Raw genomic sequence first — 23,207 nt, 5'->3', positions numbered from 1 at the left:
AATTCACCAGGCAAGAATACTGCAGTGAGTTGTCACATCCTCCTCCAGGGGATCTTCCCAACCCAGGGATCAAACCTGCATCTCTTATGTCTCCTTCATTGGCAGGCAGGTTCTTTACCACTAGCACCACCTGGGAAGCCTTATACAAAACATGCAGCACCACCTGGGAAGCCTTACACAAAACATGCAGTCTTTGCTAAAAAGGAGATTTTGTCTGAGGTCGCAGGGTAGACAACAGAAGATGTGTTTAAAGAATGAATATTGCTGGCAGCTTGAAATAATTGCATGTAGATTTACAAAAATCTGATGCTTGCCTGTGTTTCTGGGCTGTTTGGGTTGGACATTTCCACATTTATTGATGTTCCCACTTTTTAAAGTCTGGGTTCCTTTTCTTATTTGGCTACCATCTTCTTTCTATGTGGTAAGGTTTCTGTGGCTCTTTCATGTGGACAAGTAAGTAGAAAAGCTAACTAGAAGGTAGAATAGAATAATTTAACAGTAGACCATGTCCAGTCCTAGATGATAGCGATCAAACATTCAGAAAGATACAGATGGATGGATGGGTGGGTGCACTGCCTAGCGACCATCGTCGCATTGTCGGCCATAAGATTTTCATGAGGCCTTTAAGGCTCATTCATATTTGCTACAATAATGACCTTGTAGTGGGTAAATTAGGGCTTTCTAATACAGTGTAAGGACTTCCCAGTGGCAAAGAACCTACCTGCCAGTGCAGGAGACCCAGGTCCAGTCCCTGGGTCCGGGAGATCCCCTGGAGAAGGAAATGTTTACCCACTCCAGTATTCTCGCCGGGGAAATCCCATGGACAGAGGAGCCTGGCAGGCAGCCGTCCATGGGGCTGCAAGAGTGTCAGACACGACTTAGCAACTAAACAGCAACCGCAATCCAGTGTAAAGACCAGAAGCACAGAAATGTGTCTTGGGAGAGTTTTTCTCCTCTTCCTCCCCCTGTTTCCCCTTCCCCCCTCTTCCTCCTCCATCATCAGGGTTCACCATTTCCTTTCTCTTCAGATACACCAGTTAGAACCAATTAGAAACACTGAGAAGTTGATGTAAGGCTAATGCCCTTCATATATGATCCTCATTTCTGATAGAAAAACACCATCTGTCCTCTGGGTGGAGAGCTTTTTTAAACCTCCATCCTGTAGGTGGGGTAGTTTAAAAAGATTTAAACAGTTACTTTCCTGGTTGATTTCTTTAGATAGTGGAGGTATATTTGTCTATGAAGAACTCTTTTTAAAATATAACCCTTTACTTTTCTCCTACGATAATAATACATATTCTCTATAGAAAACTTGGAAAGTTAATAACAGCACAAATTTAAAAGTTTGAGTCAATGGTTATTTCTAGTTGATGGAATTTGTTGTTGTTCAGTCAGTAAGTGGTGTTTGGCTCTTTGCGACCCCATGGACTGTATACAGCATGCCAGGCTTCCCTGCCCTTCACTATATCCCAAAGTTTGCTCACATTCATGTCCATGGAGTCAGTGATGCTGTCCAACCATCTCTTGCTCTGCCACTGTCTCCTCCTTTTGCCTTCATTCTTTCCCAGCATCCGAGTCTTTTCCAATGAGTCAGGTCTTTGCATCAGGTGGCCGAAGTATTGAAGCTTCAGCTAGCTTCAGCATCAGTTCTTCCAGTGGATACTCAGGGCTGGTTTCCTTTAGGATTGACTAGTTTGATCTCCTTGCAGCCCAAGGGGCTCTCAAGAGTCATCTTAATGCGTATCTTTCCAATCTCTTTTGGTGTGTATATGTATGGATTTATGCAGATAATAGGGATAATAGTTTCCTTTATTTTATTTAATTTTGTCTTGAAATAGTTTCCATGAAATTAAATCTTTTTCTATAGTAGTTTTGGGAACATTGATCACTTATTTTGTTCAATACATTGTGAAAAGTGCATAACATGACTTTCTAGCTTCCACAACAGCCCTTTCAGGTAGTTGCTACATATTTACAGTAAGTTATTAGAATTCTGGAAACAGCAGTCCATCACAGGGACATAATACATCAAATCTCATCCTCACCCGCACCCAGTGCCTTCTTTGTATAAGAAATATTTTATAGCACACTCTCATTGTTTAATTTCTGGAGCAAAATATTTGGTTTATCTATACACTATGTTTGGCTTATCTATTCACATAATTTTAAAATGTATATAAAGCCTTTAACGAAATGTAAAGGAGAAACAAATAGGAAGTAACTTATAGTAACATAGGGTGTTTTAAGTACATACATGCGTGTTTACATTAGAAAGCAACGAAAGGTCAGAGGCTGAATCTATACATACAGATACAACTATCGTAGTAATTCCCACAGCAGGAGCAGCCTCACCATTGACATCACGATCTTCCCAAGTGAGAAAAACTCCACCACAAGACCTAACACAGCCGACGGAACAGCATTCAATAGTTGTGTTCCTTGAAAACCCCAGTGTGTATTAAAACAATGCAAAAAATTATTTTGTCTTTTCTTTGTAAAGACAGGCTCTATGTTTTTCAGCTGCACAGATGTTCAGTGGGACTTTAGAAAGTGAGCCAGGATACTGCGTGGGGTTTACCTTCATACCATGAAACGCCTCATCTCTGAGAGTCACTGATTCCCTCCAGTCACTGTGACAGACACATACACTCCAGCGAACTTGGAAAACCCCTCAAGGGGTGGTCTCTTGGAAGACTTGCCTCTTGCGTGGCTTACCCTTTAACCTCTCTCTCTCTCTCTCTCTCCCCCGCTCCACCCCCACTTATTTATTTATTATTTTCTGCATCATAAAACACCCTTGAACACAGATTCTCAAAGCATTTGGCAGGTACATGTTTCTGAAAGTTGAGAGGCCTTCTAATTTCCTTGTCAGGTTTGTTCCCAAGTGCCGTATGATTTTTGTTATTTTTTAGATAACATTCACTCATTAGGTTATGTATCTGGCTGTGTCAGGTCTTAGGCGCATCATGTGGGACCTTTCAGTGTGGTGCCTGGACTCTGGTTGTGACACGCACAGAGCGTGGGCTTAGTTGCTCCGGGGTATGGGTGATCTTAGCTCCCCACCCCGGGATCGAACCAGCATTCCTGGTATTGCAAGGCTGATTCCTAACAACCAGATCATTTGGGAAGTCCCATGGTTTTTGTGACTGTCACAGGAATTCTATTTTCTCATCACTATTGCTGCTGTGTAGAAAAGTGACAGATGTTTGTGGTTTTTCTTTGTTCAGATACCTTACTGAGCTCCCTTATTAATTCTTGTTTTGTTTTTTTTTTTTGGCTGGCTGGCTGGCTGTTTCCCAACTCGATCATTATATTTTTTGTAAATAACAGTTTTGCCCCTTCCTTTGGTTGTAGGTCTGCTATTGATTTTCAGTTTAAACATCCGTGATCATTTGCTTCTTACAGGTTTAGTCCACATTGTCTATAACATAACCTGGTACCTTTTTTTCGGTTGAAGTGGTGTTGATATGGAGTCGTTTTTCAGTTGACTTTTATGACTGGGTTGCTTTTAAGTCAATTTTTGTAATTTATATTTTTCATAAAATCCATTTTAAAATTATTAGTATAAATTATGCACTGTATTTTCTTATTTTATATAAAAGATACCCTCCATGCCTATTCGTCATACCACTCTTCAAATCCCCAATTTTATTTGCTTTGCTTTCTTTCCTTTGCTCAGACTGTTTTTAAACATAAGACCAATTTTAAAATTAATAGGTTATATGATCACATGATTCAAAAATTTAAATATGCATGTATATAGCCAGTCAAATATCTCTCCCTCCCCCGATTCCCTGTCTCCCCAGTTCTTACTCCCCCCAAGACCCTAAGCAGGTGTGCGTGCATGCTAAGTCGCTTCAGTCGTGTCCAGCTCTTTGCCAACCCCATGGACTGCAGCCCCCCTCCCAGGCTCCTCTGTCCATGGGATTCCAGGCAAGAATACTGGAGTGGGGTGCCATTTCCTTCACCCTAAGCAGGTAATCCAAGGCTATAGGTTTCTTGGGTATTCTTCCAGAGCTTCTTTAGATAGAAAATAATAATGAATATATATTATTTTTCTTCATTTTTCATAAAAGCTAGGGTATGCTCTACATTGTACATATGTAGCTCCTCATTTATTTCTGCAGTTGCAGTCGGTTCCACTGTATAGATGTATCAAATTTATATGTAACCCTAATGATTACCTTTGAGTTGTTTCCAAACATGTGATTCACATCCTGATACTGTTTCACTGTGTCTGTAGACCAAATTGTTATTTGCCAGGTCAAAGGAACTCCTTAGTCTTTTGGGTAAATGTTGCCACATCACCCTCCACAAAGGTGACAGGGTTTATATTAAACTAGTAAACTAAAGCAATGGCACCCCACTCCAGTACTCTTGCCTGGAAAATCCCATGGATGGAGGAGCCTGGTAGGCTGCAGTCCATGGGGTCACGAAGAGTTGGACACAACTGAGCGACTTCACTTTCACTTTTCACTTTCATGCATTGGAGAAGGAAATGGCAACCCACTCCAGTGTTCTTGCCTGGAGAATCCCAGGGACCGGGGAGCCTGGTGGGCTGCCGTCTATAGGGTCGCAGAGAGTCCGACATGACTGAAGTGACTTGGCAGCAGCAGTAAACTAAAAGCAAGCCCATTTTCCCCAGAGAATTTGTATCCAAGTTGTAGCCAGCTCAAGCACATTTTTCCTACTCTACCCTCAAATTAAAAAAAATAAATGTATTGTGCTTGAGTCAAGTTTGTTGAGATATAATTTACACGCAGTACATTCAGCCTTTTAACTGTACAGTGTAATTCAAATTTGCATATCCTTTATTGTAAGCATAATGTTATTTTTACAAACACAAAGAGAAATTTTAAAACCTCCCAAATGGAATAAGACTTCTAAATAAGACTAGTCAATTTGCACACGTTCTCATTTCCTTCAGCCTCAGCACATTTCATCCTTTGGTAAATTCAGAGCACACTGAGCAATATCCCTCCCCCACCCCCCCACCCCCCAAAAAAAACCTTTTTCTTTTTTTATGTGTTCTTGCCAGTTTTGGAAAAGCTCAGTAAGATAAATGGACTGTCAGGATGAAAGAGCTTAACTGGGAAGATGCATTTATTGAATAATTGAAAGGAAGAGGAAATGCATTACCGATTAGCCACAAAAATGCATGATGCCTAATCCGTGCCTCCCGGATCCATGTAAATGGGGGTCGTAAAACTTTCAGCCCCATAGTTCTCACCAGCCTTCCAGCCTGTTGCTGCCTTGCTCATAGGCTGCAGCACCCTCACTGATGGATTGATGACAGCTTTCAGATTGAGCCGAAGGGCCGTCTTCCAGCAATCCTCTCTAGCTTTCCTAACCCTTTTCACTATCTGGCTGTACTTAAAACATTGTAACCGAATCCTGGATTCATCATTACCTGCTTTGTTTCAGGGTATTTTGCTTCTTAGAAGGCAACATTGTGTAAATCAGAGAAGAAGCACTTGGTGGTGGCAGAGTTGGGACTAGAACTCTGCCCTCTGGTTTATTAAACAACAAGCAACTTCCTTAACTTCTCCAGGCTTATCCCCCATCTAGTCAGAGGGTTAGATAACACCCCTACTACTCACAGAACAGCCCAGGTGTCAGCATCACCTGGGAAATTCTCAGAAAGGTGGACTCTGGAGCCCCACTCATCCTGCTGCACGCCCTCCCCGCCCCCCCCCCTCCCCCCCCCTGCCCCCCCCCCACACACACACAAGCTATTGAACCTGCACTTGAGTCCGATTTCCAGGGGATTCATATGCACATTAAAGTTTGAGAAGTGCTGGGATGGTCTCCCAGATTCTGGTCTTCTTCCAAAATTCTGTGCCTCTTGATTCCCTAAGTCATTCCTCACAGATGGTTCCCTACAAATGTGTAGAGTTTGCTAGAAAGATTTTGGTCTTGCCTGTGTACCTCGTTGAACATCACGGATGGCAGCGATGCCAGTCTCGGCACCACTCCTGACGCCAGCTGGGTTTGGGTTGGTCCTCAGACAGTGGGACAGTAGAGGTAAGAACCGCCTTGGTTTGCCTTTATGGGGCCTTGGGAACTGAGCCAAAGCCTGCAGGGTGCCTGCTGCAGACTCAGCTGTGTTGTCCAAATTCTAGAGGCTCATCGATTAAAGAACAAGAGATAAATATAGTCAAGCTAGATGGAATAAAATGCTTATCTGTGTGTTTCTGTTGTACTTCCTTACTGGCCTAAGTAAACTGAGGTGGTGTCCCTTGGGAAGGAAATTTTCTTTTATGTCTGAGAGAAACTTTAGACCTTGATTTTTGGAGGGAGGTCATGAATTTGAATGTAACCTAACAAGATGGAAAATACTTACGTATTTATTTGTCACTATCCTCGTCCTGGAAGGCTTCCCAGGTGGCTCAGTGGTAGAGTCTGCCTGCAATGCAGGAGACCCGGGTTCGATTCCTGGCTCGGGAAGATCCCCTGGAGAAGGAAATGGCGACCCACTCCAGTATCCTTGCCTGGGAAATCCCACGGACAGAGGAACCTGGCAGGCTACAGTCCATGGGGTCACAAAGAGTCAGACATGACTTAGTAACTAAACAACAGCAACATCCTTGTCCAGAGAGAACAAAGCAGTGCAAAAAGATGGGGTATATTCCATTTTGTATGTTTGCCGTATTTGTCACAAAAGCATCACAGTCCTCGGCTGTCAGAACAGGAAGAGTCCCTGCTTATGCACGTAGGACCTCATGGAGGAGGTTCTCTTATTTCATCCTCTTAGGATTTCCTGGGTGTTAGTGCTTTCTGCCCCAGGCCTGACTAAGCAGCCTGCAGCCTGTGAAGCCTGTGGTTTTTAGTGAACTTGTATAATTGCTTCCTATGGAAAATCTGGTGAAAGTGATTAAAAAAAAAAAAAGCAGTGAAAAAGCAGCAGCACCACCATCCTCAGATCTGGGTGTCTGCCGATGAAGGGTCTTCCTCTGTGATGTGGGAGTTCTTATGGCTGAAGGGGCTCTGTGTCCACATCAGGAACTTCCTGTTCTCTCTCAGCCCTCAGGTTCTGGAAATTCATAACACATCAGCTTTTCATAAGCAAAGATCTGCCTAGGAAAGTTCTGAAGACAGCACTGGAAAAAAATGGGTGTGCGTAGGATGTCAGAAGTCTAGAGTTCCTTTTCACCAGATCCATCCAAACCTTTATCCTTTCGTGCCTGAATTACGTGAAGAGGGGTCTCTTTCTTGGCATCCTGTTAGTGCAATTGTTCCACACTGGTCTGCAGGACTGAAGGATAGCTGAGTTCATAATAGCTAACCATGTGGTTTGTTTATAAACCCACCATTTGTTTCTGCTTTTGTGCATGTTACAGATTTCATCTGTTTTACCAAAAGAACACTGAAAATAATGGATTGCTTTGATGCAAATTTCAGGGAAGAAAACATGACAAGTGTATACACCCAATAGGACATCAACAGACATTAATAGGACCAGTGAGAATACCATGTATTTTTCACACTTAATAACATGAAGATGTGAAGAGGAAGGTCATGCCCAAAGTAATTCATTTAGGAGTACCTGAAATACACCATTTTAGAGAATGTCATGATCTATTCTCTTCCTGTTTTTAAGCTTTGTAATAATAGAAAAGGATGGATTTTTTTTTTTTTTAAGTGCAAAAATGTGGGCAAGATAATCCCTGCCTCCCCCCCACCCCCTCAAAGATGTGCATGATCGGTCATGGTCAACTGTCTGCAACCCTGTGGACTGCAGCCCGCCAGGCTCCTCTAGCCATGGGATTTTCTAGGCAAGAATACTGGAGTGGGTTACCATGCCCTCCTCCAGGGGATCTTCCCAACCCAGGGATCCAATCTGCACTTCCTGCATTGGCAGGCGGATTCTTTACCATAGAACCACCTCTTTATATGCAATACCATATTTGTCTCTCATTATTCTGTTAGAGAATTGTATGGAGTTTAACTTATGGGGTCATCAGGGTACCCATATACTAGATGTGGCATGGGTCTTTTGACCTTTGGAGGGAAGTACATCATTTAAATTCATACAGGAGCATCTGTTATCTAGGTATCATTAGTTACTGTAGAATTTTACTTACATTTCCCATCCTGCTTGGTCTCAAGGTCCAGATTCACCTGGCTAAGGACCCCCCCTGTGGTCAAGAGGGAATTCTTTAAAAACTCAAGCCTGTGTAGTTGACAGTCAGTTGGTCTGTATTCATGTTTGCTCCTTCGATCTCAAACGGTTGAATCCTTAGTGAGCCGTAGGAGGCCTGACCTTTGACCAGACATTTAGCTGTTGCTCAGCAGAAATGTCTCCAAATGTCAGGCGTGCTTCATCAGTCAGAATGCAAAGGGGGGAGGAGGCAAGGCAGAGAAGAAACGTTTGTGGGGCTAAATAATATTTGCCTCATGTCCTACTGAAAACACTTCTCCTTTGTATAGTCAAGAACTGTGTTTGGGGACTTCCTGGTGGCCCAGTGGCTAAGAGTCTGAGCTCCCTATGCAGGGGGCCCAGATTCGATCCCTGGTCAGGGAACTAGATCCCACATACCACAAGTAAAGATTGCAGGGGCGGCAACTAGGACCCAGCACAGCCAAATAAATGAATAATTTTGTTTAAAGAACTGTATTTGTTTTAAAAGGGGTGAATCGATTTGTTATCTACTGTTTGTGAATTTCACTGCATAATCTTGCTTTGTCAAGATTAAGGGAAACATTTATTTGTAGACTCTGATGGCCTCAACCACTTTCTGGAAGGCAGCCTTATCTGGCTGGTGGACCTTTCTAGGACCTGACCTATCGTGTCGTTGGGCACAGGTGACCCAGCCCGGGATCAGCTTCGCTCACTCACCGTCTGCCTCGCTCTTCTCTCCGCTCCCCCGCACAGATCCGGAGCTCGGCGTCGGCGCGCTACCCCACTACGACGGCCACGATGCGGGGCCCATTGTCCCCAAGGTATCGGGTCTAGAGCGGAGCCAGGAGAAGAGCCAGGACTGCGGCAAAGAGCCCCTGTTCGAGCCCGTGGTGCTGAAGGACGCGCGCCCTCAGGTCCCGCCGCCGCCGCCCCAGCCCCAGGCGGAGCCCCAGCCCCGAGCACCGTCTCCGGACCCCGCGTCGGGGCCGCGCGCCGAGCCCCCGCCGCCGCCCCCACGCCCCGGCGCGCAGCCGCTGCCCGCGCCCCCGGAGGCCTCGCTGCAGCCCGCGCCGCCGCAGGCGCCCCGGCCAGCCCGGCCACAGTCCCCGGGGCCGCTGCCGCCCCAGGCCCTCCCGCCCGCGCAGGCCCACCCCTCCGCCCAGAGCCTCCCCCAGCCTCTGTCCGCCTACAACAGCAGCAGCCTGAGCCTCAACAGCCTCAGGTGAGCCACCCCCCGGCGTCGGTCATCTTCGGTGGGACGGGCAGGTGGCAGTGGGCGCGGGGGCTCCCATGGGGACCGGGGTTCCCGTTGGAATCTCTGTCACCGTGTTCTCCGCCAGGCAGGCACGGAAGACAGGGAAGGGGTCCGAGGCGCAGGGAGACGGTCTCTGGGGAGGAGATGGGGTGGGACTGGGTTGAGGATCGGTTGGGTGGTAAGCACATGGTGGAGACCTCAACTATCTGCGGAGGCTCCTGAGGGTGACTACAGCGGGGAGAAGGTTCAAGGGAGAGTCCAGGGCGCTGGGCCTGGGACCTTCCACTGGCTCCCGGGTTGGAGGCAGGAAAGGGAAACCAGGGGAGATGCCCAGAACATTAAGGGAGTCTTAGAAGGGAAGCCGTTTGCCTCCCTCTCAACATCTCTCCGCACCTCCTGGTGGGCGGGAGCCTGGACACCAAGGACTGGTCTGGTTGGAGGAGTTTCCGTGGTGACTTCCGCCAGGTGGGTCACAGATACACAGGAGAAAGATGCAGGGTTTAGGAAAGGAGAGGCGTTCCTCCATGGGGAGCCAGGCCTCTTGTGTCTTGCTTTTGCCAGATCATAGAGGGAAGGTTGACCGGCAGCACAGGAGGAAGGGAAGGGAGCTGGAGGCCAGGTGCAGGGCGCGGTGGGGCCCACGGCCGCGTCTCCCCGGGCTGTGCTCAGCGCGCACTCACGGCTGGGGGAGCATTTTCCATGTGTCAGCCTGGTGCCTGGGGCTGAGGGCCCTGCTCTTTCCTGTCTGTGACAGAAGGAAGCGCCTCCGCGGGCCGGGCCCATCTTTCGTGGCCTCCAGTCCGTGGAGGAGATGGGGCGCCCGGGCTCCCTGCTTCCCCCTTCCCTGTGCTTCTTCACAGAAGATGGAGCAGACAGACCTGGCGAGCCCAGGTCACCACCTTGCTCGTTTCCATTGACGTGGCCCCTGTAGGAAGAGTGGCTGGCACAGGGTATGAAGGGCAGCTCTCTGGACAGGGCGATGGGGGGCAGCTGGGAGCAGGAGCTGCTGTTCACTGTGTCCACAGCTGTGGGGCCGGTTCAGAGGAGCTGCGATTTCAGCAGAGGCGCTGTGTGCGCAGGGCGGGGACCTGCGAAGACGAAGGAGCGAGAGGAGACGTGTTAAATGGCTCTGTTTTGTTTTTAAGAAAGTTGGTTACTGACCCCCTTTTTTCCTTCTTCTTTTTTATTTTTTGGTGTTCCAACAGCAGTAGCAGAAGCAGCACTCCAGCGAAGACTCAGCCCGCCCCCCCTCACATCTCCCACCACCCCTCGGCCTCCCCGTTCCCCCTGTCCCTGCCCAACCACAGCCCCCTGCACAGCTTCACGCCCACCCTCCAGCCCCCCGCACACTCACATCACCCCAATATGTTTGCCCCTCCCACTGCTTTGCCTCCTCCTCCACCTCTGACATCTGGGAGTCTGCAGGTGCCCGGACACCCGGCCGGGAGCACTTACTCAGGTAGGAGGGAGGAGCTGCCCTGGCTTCTCCGTGCTCCCGCTCTCCCTTCCTGAGGCCCCGCCCCCTGTTTGTCCCCAGTGATTAGGTTTGAGCCACTCCCCGTGGTCCACTTTATAGTTGTCTTCTTCCTCCAGTCCCCAGTGGGCTGAGAGTCTGCAGAAAATGTACCAGCAGCCCCCATCCCAACCTGTAACGATCTAGGGGATTCTGCCAGAGAGAACTTTGTAGGCATGAGGCTTTTCTGACCAGGTCTGCCCGCTGGGCAGTAAAGCACAGGTTGTCTGGGCCCTATGGGCATGACAGAAGCTCTCCACACCCCATGTCTGTTTCAGGCCAGGATCTTAAGTCACATCGTGGCTTAAGGGACTTGTTTTAGTCAAAAAAGGGCTGCCCTGATGGCTAGGCAGGTAAAGACTCTGCCTGCAATGTGGGAGACCCGAGTTCAGTCCCTGGGTCAGGAAGATCCCCTGAAGAAGGCAGTGCAGCTCACTCCAGTATTCTGGCCTGGTGAATCCGTTGGACAGAGGAGCCTGGCGGGGTCACAGTCAGATACGACTGAGCGACTAGCGATTAAATGAGGCCTTCTACCTTGGGTGGGGAAAATGCACTTTTTGAGGCAACATAGCCCAGATTTTTAAAGACACACTTAGGGTTAGGTATTGGGTTCTTTGCTCCTCACCTGTATTAATTGAGCCAAGTGTCCCAACTTCGGGTCCACTGTGGCCAAGCTTTGCCACCAGTACAGAGAGCTATAGAGCAGAGGTTTACCCTGGGAAGAGGGCATGAGGAAGCACTTAAAAATGTTCATTTCTTTAACCCTCAAACCCCCACAGCACAGGCAATGTGTTGTTCCCCATTTGACAGATGAGGAAACAGACACAGATGGTGATGGGCAATGCCCTGGGTCACTCAGCTGCCCCGAGAAGAGCTGAAACTTGACCTCTGGCCGTTCAGCCTGGACCCTGTATGCGCACGGCACTGGTGGACCCCTCGTCCCCGAAAGCCTGGACAGAGAACAGAGCTAGGCTGTTGACTGGGCCTTAGCCTCCTCTGGCTGGCTGGCGGCCCCTCTCCACAAAGGCCCGGCCTGGAGCCCTCCGTAGTGAGCCCCTTGGATGTCCTGCTCTTGGAGGAAGTGACCACCCGGGAAAAGGCGTCAACGTCTGCCTCTTCTTCTTTTCCAGAGCAAGACATCTTGCGCCAGGAGCTGAACACGCGTTTTTTGGCGTCTCAGAGTGCTGACCGCGGGGCCTCCCTGGGCCCCCCGCCCTACCTGCGGACCGAGTTCCACCAGCACCAGCACCAGCACCAGCACACGCACCAGCACACGCACCAGCACACCTTCACGCCCTTCCCGCACGCCCTGCCGCCCGCCGCCATCATGCCGACGCCGGCCCCGCCCATGGTGCGTACGGCGCAGGAGGGCCAGGCCGGCAGCGCGCGCCGCTCTCCGCCCGCAGCCCCGGGGGCTGGCGGGCCGTCCGGGGGCAGCAGACCGCCTGGGGGGCTCCCGTGGCCTTGCCGTCTCTCTCTGGGATGCGCCCGGCTCCAGGTGGCACTGACGCGGGGCCTGAAGTGGGAGCTCTTTTCTGACCCGTTATTCTTAGCGCTGGGGGTGGGTTGTATTCCAGATGCTCCCCAAGGCGGTCACATCCAATGTGTCGGTAGTTAACTTCTTACGGGGGATTTTAGGTTTGGGGGACATCTTGGGGAATGACCACCAGATCTAAAAATGTATCTGCCGGTGTTTTGCGCTGGCAGATAAACGCTCACAGAATCCTGGGAAGTCTGGAAGGGAGAGGGCCGGTGGGAGACTTGGACGGCCCTGGGTTCCCCCACCCCCTCTCTCGGATGGTTTTCTAAACCCGCTCTGTCGGAAGTGTTCTATTTCTCGCATCTCGTGAGACAGCGCCCCCTGTCTGCTGCTATGCCCTGCAGCAAGCGGTCCAAACAGCGCGGTGGTAAGAGGGACCACTGCGGGGAGCGACGTGGTCTTGGCCGTGGCTTGGGACGAACGTGCCAGGGGTGGAGTGGGGGCCAGTGAGGGTTGACTTTTAACTTAGGAGCTGTAAGGAACAGCACCACACTATGATGCTAACTGGTCTGAGATGGATGCGTGTCCAAACTGACGATTAGAATTTTACTTATTTATTTTTTAATATTTCAGGAAATACTTGATTGAAGGCAATGAGAACAGGCATTGTGAGGATTTGAATTTCGTGATTCACTGAACTTTGCATCCTCTCTTCCCTCCCTTCTCCCCCATTTTGTTCAACTTAGTTTTTTAAAAATACACATTTCAAAGTTTATTTTATAAACCTCACTTAGGAGAACGTTAGCGGTGAGGCCTTGGGACCAAAAATTTTTCCTTGGATAAATCCTGCATCTGTTTTTTTTGGATGAGCTCGACTTTTCCACAGTTATATTTTTAAGGACCTGTTTATATGGGGAAGGAGTTTATACCACTCTGAGTGAGCCGTTTCACAAACAAGTTAAATCTAATTGATGGGAGTTACAGCACAGGGTGAGGACATTATTTAGAAGAAATCATGGTATATACTCTTTCCTGCTTGAAAGAAATGTTCGAAGGCCAAGCCCGAGTTGCTCTGTACTCAGCAGGGGGCAGTGGGGGAGACCATTGTTGTTGTTCAGTTACTAAGTCCTGTCCAACATCTTACACCCGCGGACTGCAGCACACCAGGCCGCCCTGTCCCCCACTAGGGGGTAACATAAAAACAGCTGAACATACCATTCTGCCAAAGCAAAGACGAAGACAGAGGGAATTCTCTGGATAAATCAGAGCCAGTGCTCACTTCTCTCTGATTTATCTGAACAACTGCCTCCTCTCTAGTTCAGATGCTTAGTTCCTGCCCGTCTCTAAATAAAGTCTAGAAAGAAAGCCGCTCTAGTGTAGTCACACCTGAAATGCTCTGAATGGGTTTTCACTTTGACTTTCCATTCCTGTTGATTTCTGGTCAGAGAGACTCAGGAACTCTGAATGATTTCGTATACACTGCGGTCACGGAATCTGATGCCTGCCTGACAACAGAGAGGCTTCCTTGGGGCCGCCTCCGCTGAAGCAGTCAATAGAAATGTAGTTTCTCTAAGTAACTAGCTTTTGCTTTGATCCCTTTGCAGTTTGACAAATACCCTACAAAAGTTGACCCATTCTACCGGCACAGTGTGAGTTACCATGCTACCCATTCAATGTAACCGCTTTTCCATTTCCATGCTCTCGCCACCGATCAGTCAATGACTCGCAGCCTTCCTTAACCATCTTTGCAAGAACTCCCATTGCTCCTCGTCACTTTGGATGCTTGCTTTTGTGACGTTTGCTTTTGGTAAAGATGCAGTATCATCTTCTGAATCAAAAGGTCATGAGCCAGACTTAAAAGTCCTGCCAAGTGGGGCATCCACTTTGTTGGAGGTGTTAGAGTTTTAGGAGCTTCTGAAATCACAGATTTCAGTCCTCAGTAGAGATGTTATTAACACAGAGTTCCCAGAGTTCATCTTGAATTATGTCTTCCAAAGAAAGTACCGTGTTTTTTTGACTCATGACTTCAAAAAGCAGATTTTCATTTCTTCTAGACCGTTGATCCCTCTTCCACGTGGCTGGCATTATTTTCCTGAGCCCGTGCCAACTCGTTAAAAATATGATTTAAATGAAAGAAGGTCTTACATGCATGATTTTTCTTCTCTTTAAACTCATTCTTTGTTCTTTAATAAAAGTTGTTTCATGCGATTTTAAGAGAACGTTTTGGAACCTAAACTGGCGCCAACTGAAGTTACATGTTCAGTTACTTATGAGAGCTTCTTTTATAACAGAAACTTTGAATATCTTACCATGATATTTTGATTATGGAGTGTATACTGCATCATTTTTACCTGAAGTTTTGCAAGTTTCTTTGCTCAATGGTTTATTTATATATTTTTTTGAATGAAACTGGAAAGAAAGACGTTTAATAACTGCTCGTAGCCATGTCGGTTCACCATCGTAAACAATTTTTGTTCTCATTTTTGGATAGTGTTACCTTATGGTTTAAATGGAGGACCACTTAATAGATCAGCCAACCCTGTGAATTCATTCATACTTTCAACTAGATCATTAGACACTGTGTTAGTCCTAAACTGAGGAATTAGCTGAGAAGTCCAGGCTAGACAGTATTAGAAATCAGCTAAGAACTGGTTATGGAGAGACATTCAGAAATGGCTCGAGGGGAGTCTCTATGGAAAGAGTATCTATCTAAGTGCCTGGGTTCCCTGAGTGTTAGACACTGCTCTGCTCAGAATTAATGACATAAAAGCATTTTTGTAAGTGGACATGCAAAATCCAGTAGAGCCACGGGTTTTCTCTTTGCATCTATTTTATGAATGGTACCACCCTTAATAATAACAACCAGATTTCTGTCCTTTGTCTGTATTTGCTAAATTAAATTAAGGAGCGGCTAACAAAATCTTCAGAAAAAGTTTAGCTGTTCTACTGGTAGCTCAGTTTACTTCCTCGGACACCATGCAGTGTCTCGGCATAAACATATTCCACAGAGAGTCCTAGATGTAAGCTGGAGGATAAACCTGCAGGCCTGAGTTTTTTGAAACGTTCCGGTGTTATTACTCAAGTACTTCAGATTTTTACTCGAGGGGTGGAATGCTCTATTCAGAGAGGGTCAGAAAAGGAAAATGGTGAGAACATCCAATTTTTAAATTGAAAACATTAAAGGAAAAATACCCACTTGGAGGCAGAGTAATAGAAATTTGAGTGTTTTAGTGTGATGTATTTAATTACTCCGCTGCACACAGTGTACGGGAGAGAGTTATTTCATATTATTAGTTACAGTGGGTAATATATGAAGTACTTAGTCTCCCCTGCTCTGCAGATGAGGATGTTACAAAGGGGAGTTAAGATACAATACACTCAAGTATCTAAAATGCAATTTTAGACTTAAAAGTAGTTTTAAATGAGGGCACTTGGTTTGCAATCACTGTTTAAGTGGATTTAGTTCAATATCAATTAGTCTGAAAAACTTTGCTGCATCATTGAGGGGAGCAAAATGAAATTAAGACCAACGGAAAAAGTACGTGCTTTGAAAACAGACCCGATTGTGAAATTACCAGTGGATTTCAGCTGTTACCTAGAAATAGCTCACATAAACACATCATTAGGGAAAGCTTGAATTATTCTCGTATTTTTGACATATTGTGCAACCATAAGGGCAGGACATCACTAAAATGTATCTCTGTGGTGAGTTTTTCAAAGTAAATGGAACCAGAGTGATAGATTCTCCAGAAACGATATATTTTTAGGTGGAGGAAAAGATGTGTCTGCATTGTCTTCTGTGTATTTCCTTCCTCCATTGTGTCCTCTATAAACTACTAATTCAAGAAAATCCATACTTTAAATTCAGAATCCTCCTGCTCCCCCCACTGAGTGGGCAGACTGGGCATGTCCAGGGCTTATCTGGAATGGCCTCCAGTGATTTTACGTTCATCTTACAGGAAAACGTGTGGCCCCATTGAAAGTGTACTCGAGTCATTTTATTTTCCCCTTCCACAAATATTTGTCATCGTTTTAGATAATTTAAATTGTCCTTGGAACTGCCACTTATCAGAACAACCTAATGAAGCAAGAACTGTGCATATTTTCCCATTTCCTCAAAACTATTAAAAATCTAAAAGTACTAATTGAGTTTTAATGGTGTAAAATCTTGGAATCCATAAAGACTTGCTTCCTTTTGTCTTCCTTTTTTTCCCCTTTTTCCTATTTTCTAATTAACTTGTAATTTTCTGGGCATCTTATTTGGCTCAGCACCCCCTCCTGTTTTTGATATGCATTAAAGTCTCCAACCATTTAGGACTTCTATCCGATTTAACAATTAATAATTAGAAAAACTCCCTTTCTAATGATGGCCTCATCTGGGACATCATTTGCTGGCTGATTGGTTCTGAACTACTTTTAACTTTTTAAGTTAAGTATTCATGGCACATCTGTGAGATCATTTCATTGTGGCTTCTTATGACTAATGGCATCAAACTGAGATGACTTGGCTAGCTAATGTGGACATCTTTCTGTGGGAAGGGAATGTGAATGTATCATTTGCCTCCTACTAAAATCTTTTCTCTCCCCCCCTCCATCTTTGGCCATAGCTCTTCCATTCTTATCCTCCTGCTGTATCGGGCATCCCCCCTATGATTCCGCCCACCGGCCCTTTTGGGTCACTGCAAGGAGCTTTTCAGCCGAAGGTAAGAAACCTCACAGTGAAAACAACACCTTCGAACTTGTAAGTGGAGCCTCGGGCTAAGGCGGGTGGGTAGCTTCCCATCCTCTTACCTGCCAGTGACTAATTTTTCCATCCAAATGGACCACTGGGATTGGAGTGTGAATATTTTCTCCTAGTCCATCTAGTCATAAACCTCAGTCAGAATTCAATTTTTAACCTGTACTACCCATGTCATCTCAATGGAGCTAGGATTTCTTGTGCTCTGTAAGAAGAAAAAAAAAAAAAAAAAACACTAGATATATATTTTTTGTTTTTTCACCAAAACTGTGGACATAAGCTTCTGATTAGAAAATACATGAAATGTCAGATGTATGTGCATCAAGTTATTTATCCTTGAGGGATGTCCATGATTAGCAGAGATGCAAAGCTGAGCCTTATTGATTGGACTAGCAGGGAGGGAAAAGGTTCCAAACTAAAATCGTATCCTTTTCACTGTGTTCATTCTCCTTCATTTCGTTCCTCAGTCCCCTCTGTCTGCAGATAGAGTCTACCTCCAGGTGGAGGTTAGTGCTTTCTTATTTTCTCCTCCCTTTCTGCCTTCTCTGAAGCTTCCAACCCTGCTGCCAGGGTCAGCTTCCCAAGGTCAAGACTGCCATCCTAGCGTGAGATAAATGAACCTTGTGCCCTTTAGAGGGGCTTGCCTAGGTGGCTCAGATGGTCAAGAATCCGCCTGCAGTGCGGGAGACCTGCGTTCCGTCCCTGGCTCGGGAAGATCCCCTGGAGGAGGGCCTGGCAATCCACTCCAGTAGCCTTGCCTGGAGAATCCCACGGACAGAGGAGCCTGGCGGGCCGCAGTCCACATCGTCCCAGAGAGTTGGACAGGACTGAGCGACTCGGACTTTCACTTCCACCCTTCGTAACAACAGAGCTCCTCTCTGCCTAGCCAGTGATGCTCCCTCCTCTCCGTCTCCATATCCGAAGGCCAAAACGAAGGCCTAGTTCTCAGAATACTCCTCCTCTTTTGTGACTTTACATCTGTCACAGCCCCTACTTGATTTTCAGAAAGGTATTTCTTAGTTAGTAGCCATTCTCAGACTGTAAAGTAGGAAATTTTGCTGTGTGATTTCAGTTTCCTTTCCATCTCGTTTCAAAGATCAAACACAAATTTGGGGCCAGTCTCTCCCAGGATGAGCTCATATTACCCTAACAAAGGCATGCTGCCCTAAAATTAGAAAAGAAAAAAATCAGAAAGCATTAGGGGTGAGAATGGCTGCACCTTCCAAATCCCAGGGACCTACACAGAACTGCAGCTCCTGTGCCAGGTCAGACCTCGGTGGGGCTTACGGATGGCCATACTCAGCACCTCCCATCTCGGGACCAAATGATGGTGATTTTTAAACTCCTTCCCCCCATCAGCTCTTGGCTACCCTCTCAGAGCCTGGTCGGTCCCCACCAGGTTACAGGAACTCTCTCATGCATCCCCAACCAGACTGGTAGGTCACTTTATAAATTACTTGATTTCCCTCACTCACAATTATCCAATCACACAGAAAACTACATCTGGGCAAGAAAGTGTCTCTCCTGGTGTTGAAATAGGCCTTTCCAGGCCATCTTACTGATTGAATATGTAGATTGCAGTTCATTAGCAGAGTTCTTCATATGTATGCAAATCAGGCTGTTAACAACTCTAGCTTAATTGTTAGCCCTGCAGCAGCTGACTGCTTTTCTTTCTCCCATTCTTTTTTTCCCCTTCTTGTAGGCCAGCTTGGTGCCTGAACTGAGGGCTCTTTATTTCCACGAGTTAACTTCCTGGTGTGAAGGGATTCATAGAAGTTGTGATTTCTTAAATAAAATACCTGGTGAAAAATATTCTAAATCCTTTGCCCACTAGAAAGTAGTGCCTTGTGCCTGCGATGGGCTTTTTGTTGTTGTTCATTCAGAGGACAAAAGCCTATAGATAAGGTTGTTATCATTAATGCTGTTTAAGAATGGTTCTGGGAATGGGAAAGATGGTGCAGAATTACTTTAAAAATGACATAACAGTAGGTCTGTGTGGTCCCCAAATTAGGTTCCCTTGTCCCATTCCCACCACTGCTAATGAGTAATTACTGAATGTAATTCCTTGTTATCATCTGCCAGTTAAAATGTAGAGAGGTAGCCTAATGTCTGGGAAGCACACTCAGTTATTCTGATGAGAAGCACCTGGTCCCGCAGGTTAGACTGATGTTCACTTAAGCATTTCTTGGACTGCTTGGTGATAAAGCAAAAAACCCACAGTGACGGGCTTGTGAAGGACACAGAAGATTGATTTCAGGACCGGGCTCCCATCTCCGTCTCTGCTGTCTCTGCCCTGAGATGTCATCGCTGGGACAGGGAAGGCTTTGGTCAGGTCCCCTGGGGAAGGGGGGGGGGGGGGGCGTTCCTCATGAAGAGCATCTGGGGTCTCAGAGGAAAATGGATCCATCCACTTGTATTCCAGAATGAAACAAACAAAAAAGGACACTTGAATTCGGTCCTTTAGAATGAAAGGAAGACCTTGGTTTCATGTCGCATGTCATGTGCTTCCTAAGCTGTGGTCTCATTACTTTGTAGACATCCAACCCGATCGATGTCGCCACCCGACCTGGGACGGTCCCACACACTCTTCTCCAAAAGGACCCGAGGGTAAGTGCAAGGTCGGGCTGGGCCCCAGGGTGACAGGCAGCCCCGCGGAGTGCCTGTTGCCTTTGCTCTCCCTTCTGTTTTGTGGAAGAAGATGCTGGTTGAGGGGCTTTCCTGGTGACTCAGATGGTGAAGAATCTGTCTGCAATGCAGGTGGCCCAGTTTCGATCCCAGGATCAGAAAGATACCCAGGAGAAGAGAATGACTACCCCCTGCAGTATTCTTGCCTGGAGAATTCCACGGACAGAGGAGCCTGGCCGGCTACATACAGTCCATAGGGTCACAAAGGGTTGCAGACAACTGAGCGACTAACACTTAAGCTAGTTACTCTTAGAAAACAGAATGTCTCCTGCGGCCATGCGACGCCAGGGGAGTGACTTTGCATTGGGAGAAGAGGGTGGCTTATGGTCTAAGCCCAGGCTGGGGCGGTCCCCCACCCCCCAAGCCGCCTTCTCTGTCTGCATCTCCTAACATCTCTCGCACACAAGCCATAAAACACTTTGAATGGAGAAGCAGTAAGCGCTTTTCTTTCTGGAGCTCACACAGCTCTTCCGGCCACTCGATTTCTCCTGTGGGAAGGAACCTCTTGTGCTCTGGAGCTAAATAAAATATCCATTACACTTCGGTTGTGTTATTTATTCATAACACAGACCAACTCAGAAAGAATCTGAAGTTACACAGCAGATATAATCTTGTCTCATTGATTGTTATCCATCTTCATAGTAAATGTGGGGGAAAAAAATTACCTTTCACAATATTGTCTTTGACCCCAGGTAAGGGCAAAGGTTATCTGAAACTGATGACCAGAGTTAGGTAGATACATAATATGACTCAACTGTGTACTTATATGAACTTTTGTGTAATGAACTACATTTTATTTATTTTAATTAATTTTTATTGGATTATAAAATGTGTAAAGTTCCTTTACAATGCTCTGTCAGCTTCTACTGCACAGCAAGATGAATCAGCTTCGTATATATGAAATATATATACATATATGTTGCCCCCCTTTTGGACTTCTTCTCATTCAAGTCCCCACAGTATATTAAGTAGAGTTCCTTGTGCTACACGGTGTGTTCTCATTAGTTACCTATTTTATTTTCTTGAAAGTGTTAGTAGCTTTTATTAAAGTGTTAGATATCTATTTTATTTCATTGAAGGTGTTAGTTATGTCTGACTCTTTGCGACCCCGTGAACTGTAGCCCGCCAGGCTCCTCTGTCCATGGAATTCTCCAGGCAAAACCACTGGAGTGGGTAGCCATTCCCTTCTCCAAGGGATCTATATTATACATAGTATCATTAGTGTATATGTGTTAATCCCAGTCTCCCAGTTCCTCCCACTGCTCCCCCCCCTTCCCCCCTTGGTATCCATACATTTGTTCTCTGTTTCTGCTTTGCAAATAAGGTCATCTAGATAGTGAACTTCTCTAAAATGTCTAATACCGCCAGTGATAATTATTAAAAATAGACCATTTCTATTGTATAGTCTGGAAAGAACGCTTCTCCCCAGTTATTATTAGTGTCCAGCCGTCTATAGTCTGAAGGCCATCTCCCTTAGACGCTTAGCTGAGGTTGTGAAGGGCTGCTCAAGACAGTGAAACTCCTCAGATGTGTAATGTGAGCAAATGGTTTTGCCGGAGAGCAAATCGCTATTGATTAAACTTGTCCGGGGGCTCGTCAGCGTAGATGTACCAAGGCTTGTGAGGTGGGGGAGGGGATGCTTGGCACTTTTGATCGTGTGAAAATGGGTTAATTATTCTCTAAAAGGGCTTCATTTAAAAGTAAAATTCTAACATTTTAATTTCCCCTCCTAATGAAGCACTACAAATTTGTTAATTAGAGCAATTGTTTGAGTGACAGGCATGTAACCAAGTTGTCATTTTCTCTTCACAGTTGACAGATCCTTTCAGACCTATGTTAAGGGTAAGAAAGCTTCTCCTAGAACTGTTTTGCAACCGCTGTTGACTCCCCGAGGGTTAAAAATACAAATCCATTACAAGGAAACACGCCATGGAAACGCGGGAGGACAAGGTTGAAAAGACAGTGGTTGGGTTTTCAAGAGCGTGTGACTGAAAATGGCCTCCATGGTTTTCGCTTTGCGTGTTGGAGGGAGCCGGGCCATCAAGGTAAAGCCGGCTGATAAAATCCAACTCAGATTCTCTTGTTAGTGATGGCAAGAGGTTTGACTCACGGAGACTTCAGGGAAGGGCTAGAACTAGGCTGAGATTAGGATTCCTCTGGGTTCTCTTGTTTCTCTAGCACCGAGGAAATACATACCAGCTCTCTCTATTCTGGCTGGTGGCTGCCTCTTTCTGCACTAAGTAATGTTGACTTGTCACAGCCACTCGACCTTTTTCTCTGGTGCATAAAAGGGCCCCTCGGAGCACTGGTTTGTTCTGAGAGGCCTGGAGCCTGGCCAGCAGATAACCTCTGGATGAATGCTGACTTCACTGGTGTACATGGGAGGTGGGGGGGTGGTGAGGGATGGCGGATGAAGAGGGATGGATAGTGGATTTCTCTATTTAACCGTTTTCTAGTGCATCTATTCAGATAATTCAATTTCTCCAAAGGGGGAGAAAGGATGGTGTCATCACTTAGGTGATTTCAGACGACTCATAACTTCATTACAAGAGAGCTGAGCTCAAACTTGGATTTAAATAGATATTTCACAAGTGAAAGTGACTTAATGTTCAGAAACAGTGCCTTAATATAGAAACCAGACGCATCTGCTCTTTGCCCGTGTGGGAACGGGGCCGTGTTTCTTCTCATCCATCCTGTGGTTACTGAGCACGTGTTTGGAGCTCACGGTAGGCTGTTGTTCAGTCGCTCAGCGATGTCCGACTCTCTGCAACCGCATGGACTGCAGCAGGCCGGGCTTCCCTGTCCTTCACTGCCTCCCAGAGTTGGCTCAGACTCATGTCCATTGAGTCGATGATGCCAGTGGGTAGACCGTGTAGCAGGAACACAAGTGAAGTGGGACAAGGCGGTCCTGCCCCCTCGGGTGAGTCTGCGAGACAGACTCGCGGCTACTCCCCAGCCTAGAAAGCAAGACAGGAACCAGCTGGACATAGGAGTTGACGTCCTCCCAGAGGGCGGGACAGGCACTCAGTCTCTGCAGAGGCCGAGAGAGGAGGAAAGGCATGAGTTCTCACCTCTTTCTGTTCTGTTTTCTGCTTGGAAATGAACAGTGCCGCTCAACATGAATGGCAGTTGATTCTTAGTGAAGCACTTCAGGAACTGGGCTTCACTGAGAATGTGTTGGCTTTCTTTGTTCTGCTTTCGTTTTTTTTTTAAAAACAGTGTTGGGGGAGGTGACACAGGTTCTGTCCCCTCTCGTTTTCAAACTGGTTCACAGACATTCACTAATTAGCTCTTCTGAACAGCCAATCTGCATTATATAGCCTGGCCACATTTGTTCAACAGGGCTTCACTCCACCAGGCCTGCCAGCTGGCGCCAAAAAAGAGACAGAGGAGGCACAGAGTGGGGTTCGGGTT

The 23,207-nt window shown here is 46.6% G+C and overlaps 1 protein-coding gene across 6 annotated transcripts in view; it reads left to right on the top strand.

The window, feature by feature from the left end:
• The window catches only part of AUTS2 (activator of transcription and developmental regulator AUTS2), a 1,185,004-nt gene that overhangs the window by 1,148,311 nt on the left and 13,486 nt on the right, over positions 1 to 23,207 (top strand). For 3 of the 6 annotated variants that reach the window (XM_070461290.1, XM_070461288.1, XM_070461292.1), the window contains 8 exons: positions 8,876 to 9,344; positions 10,238 to 10,327; positions 10,583 to 10,836; positions 12,021 to 12,241; positions 13,975 to 14,019; positions 16,978 to 17,073; positions 19,644 to 19,715; positions 21,606 to 21,635. In XM_070461290.1, coding sequence (XP_070317391.1) covers positions 8,876 to 9,344; positions 10,238 to 10,327; positions 10,583 to 10,836; positions 12,021 to 12,241; positions 13,975 to 14,019; positions 16,978 to 17,073; positions 19,644 to 19,715; positions 21,606 to 21,635 — 1,277 coding nt within the window. The remainder of the gene's footprint in view (positions 1 to 8,875; positions 9,345 to 10,237; positions 10,328 to 10,582; positions 10,837 to 12,020; positions 12,242 to 13,974; positions 14,020 to 16,977; positions 17,074 to 19,643; positions 19,716 to 21,605; positions 21,636 to 23,207) is intronic. The other 3 variants (XM_070461289.1, XM_070461291.1, XM_020869794.2) reach the window with 3 other exon arrangements.

Source organism: Odocoileus virginianus, chromosome 33 (assembly GCF_023699985.2).
Source record: "Odocoileus virginianus isolate 20LAN1187 ecotype Illinois chromosome 33, Ovbor_1.2, whole genome shotgun sequence".
NCBI classification, from domain to species: domain Eukaryota; kingdom Metazoa; phylum Chordata; class Mammalia; order Artiodactyla; family Cervidae; genus Odocoileus; species Odocoileus virginianus.
The sequence above is the reverse complement of the archived record's forward strand: the minus strand, read 5'-3'. Positions and strand labels throughout refer to the sequence as shown.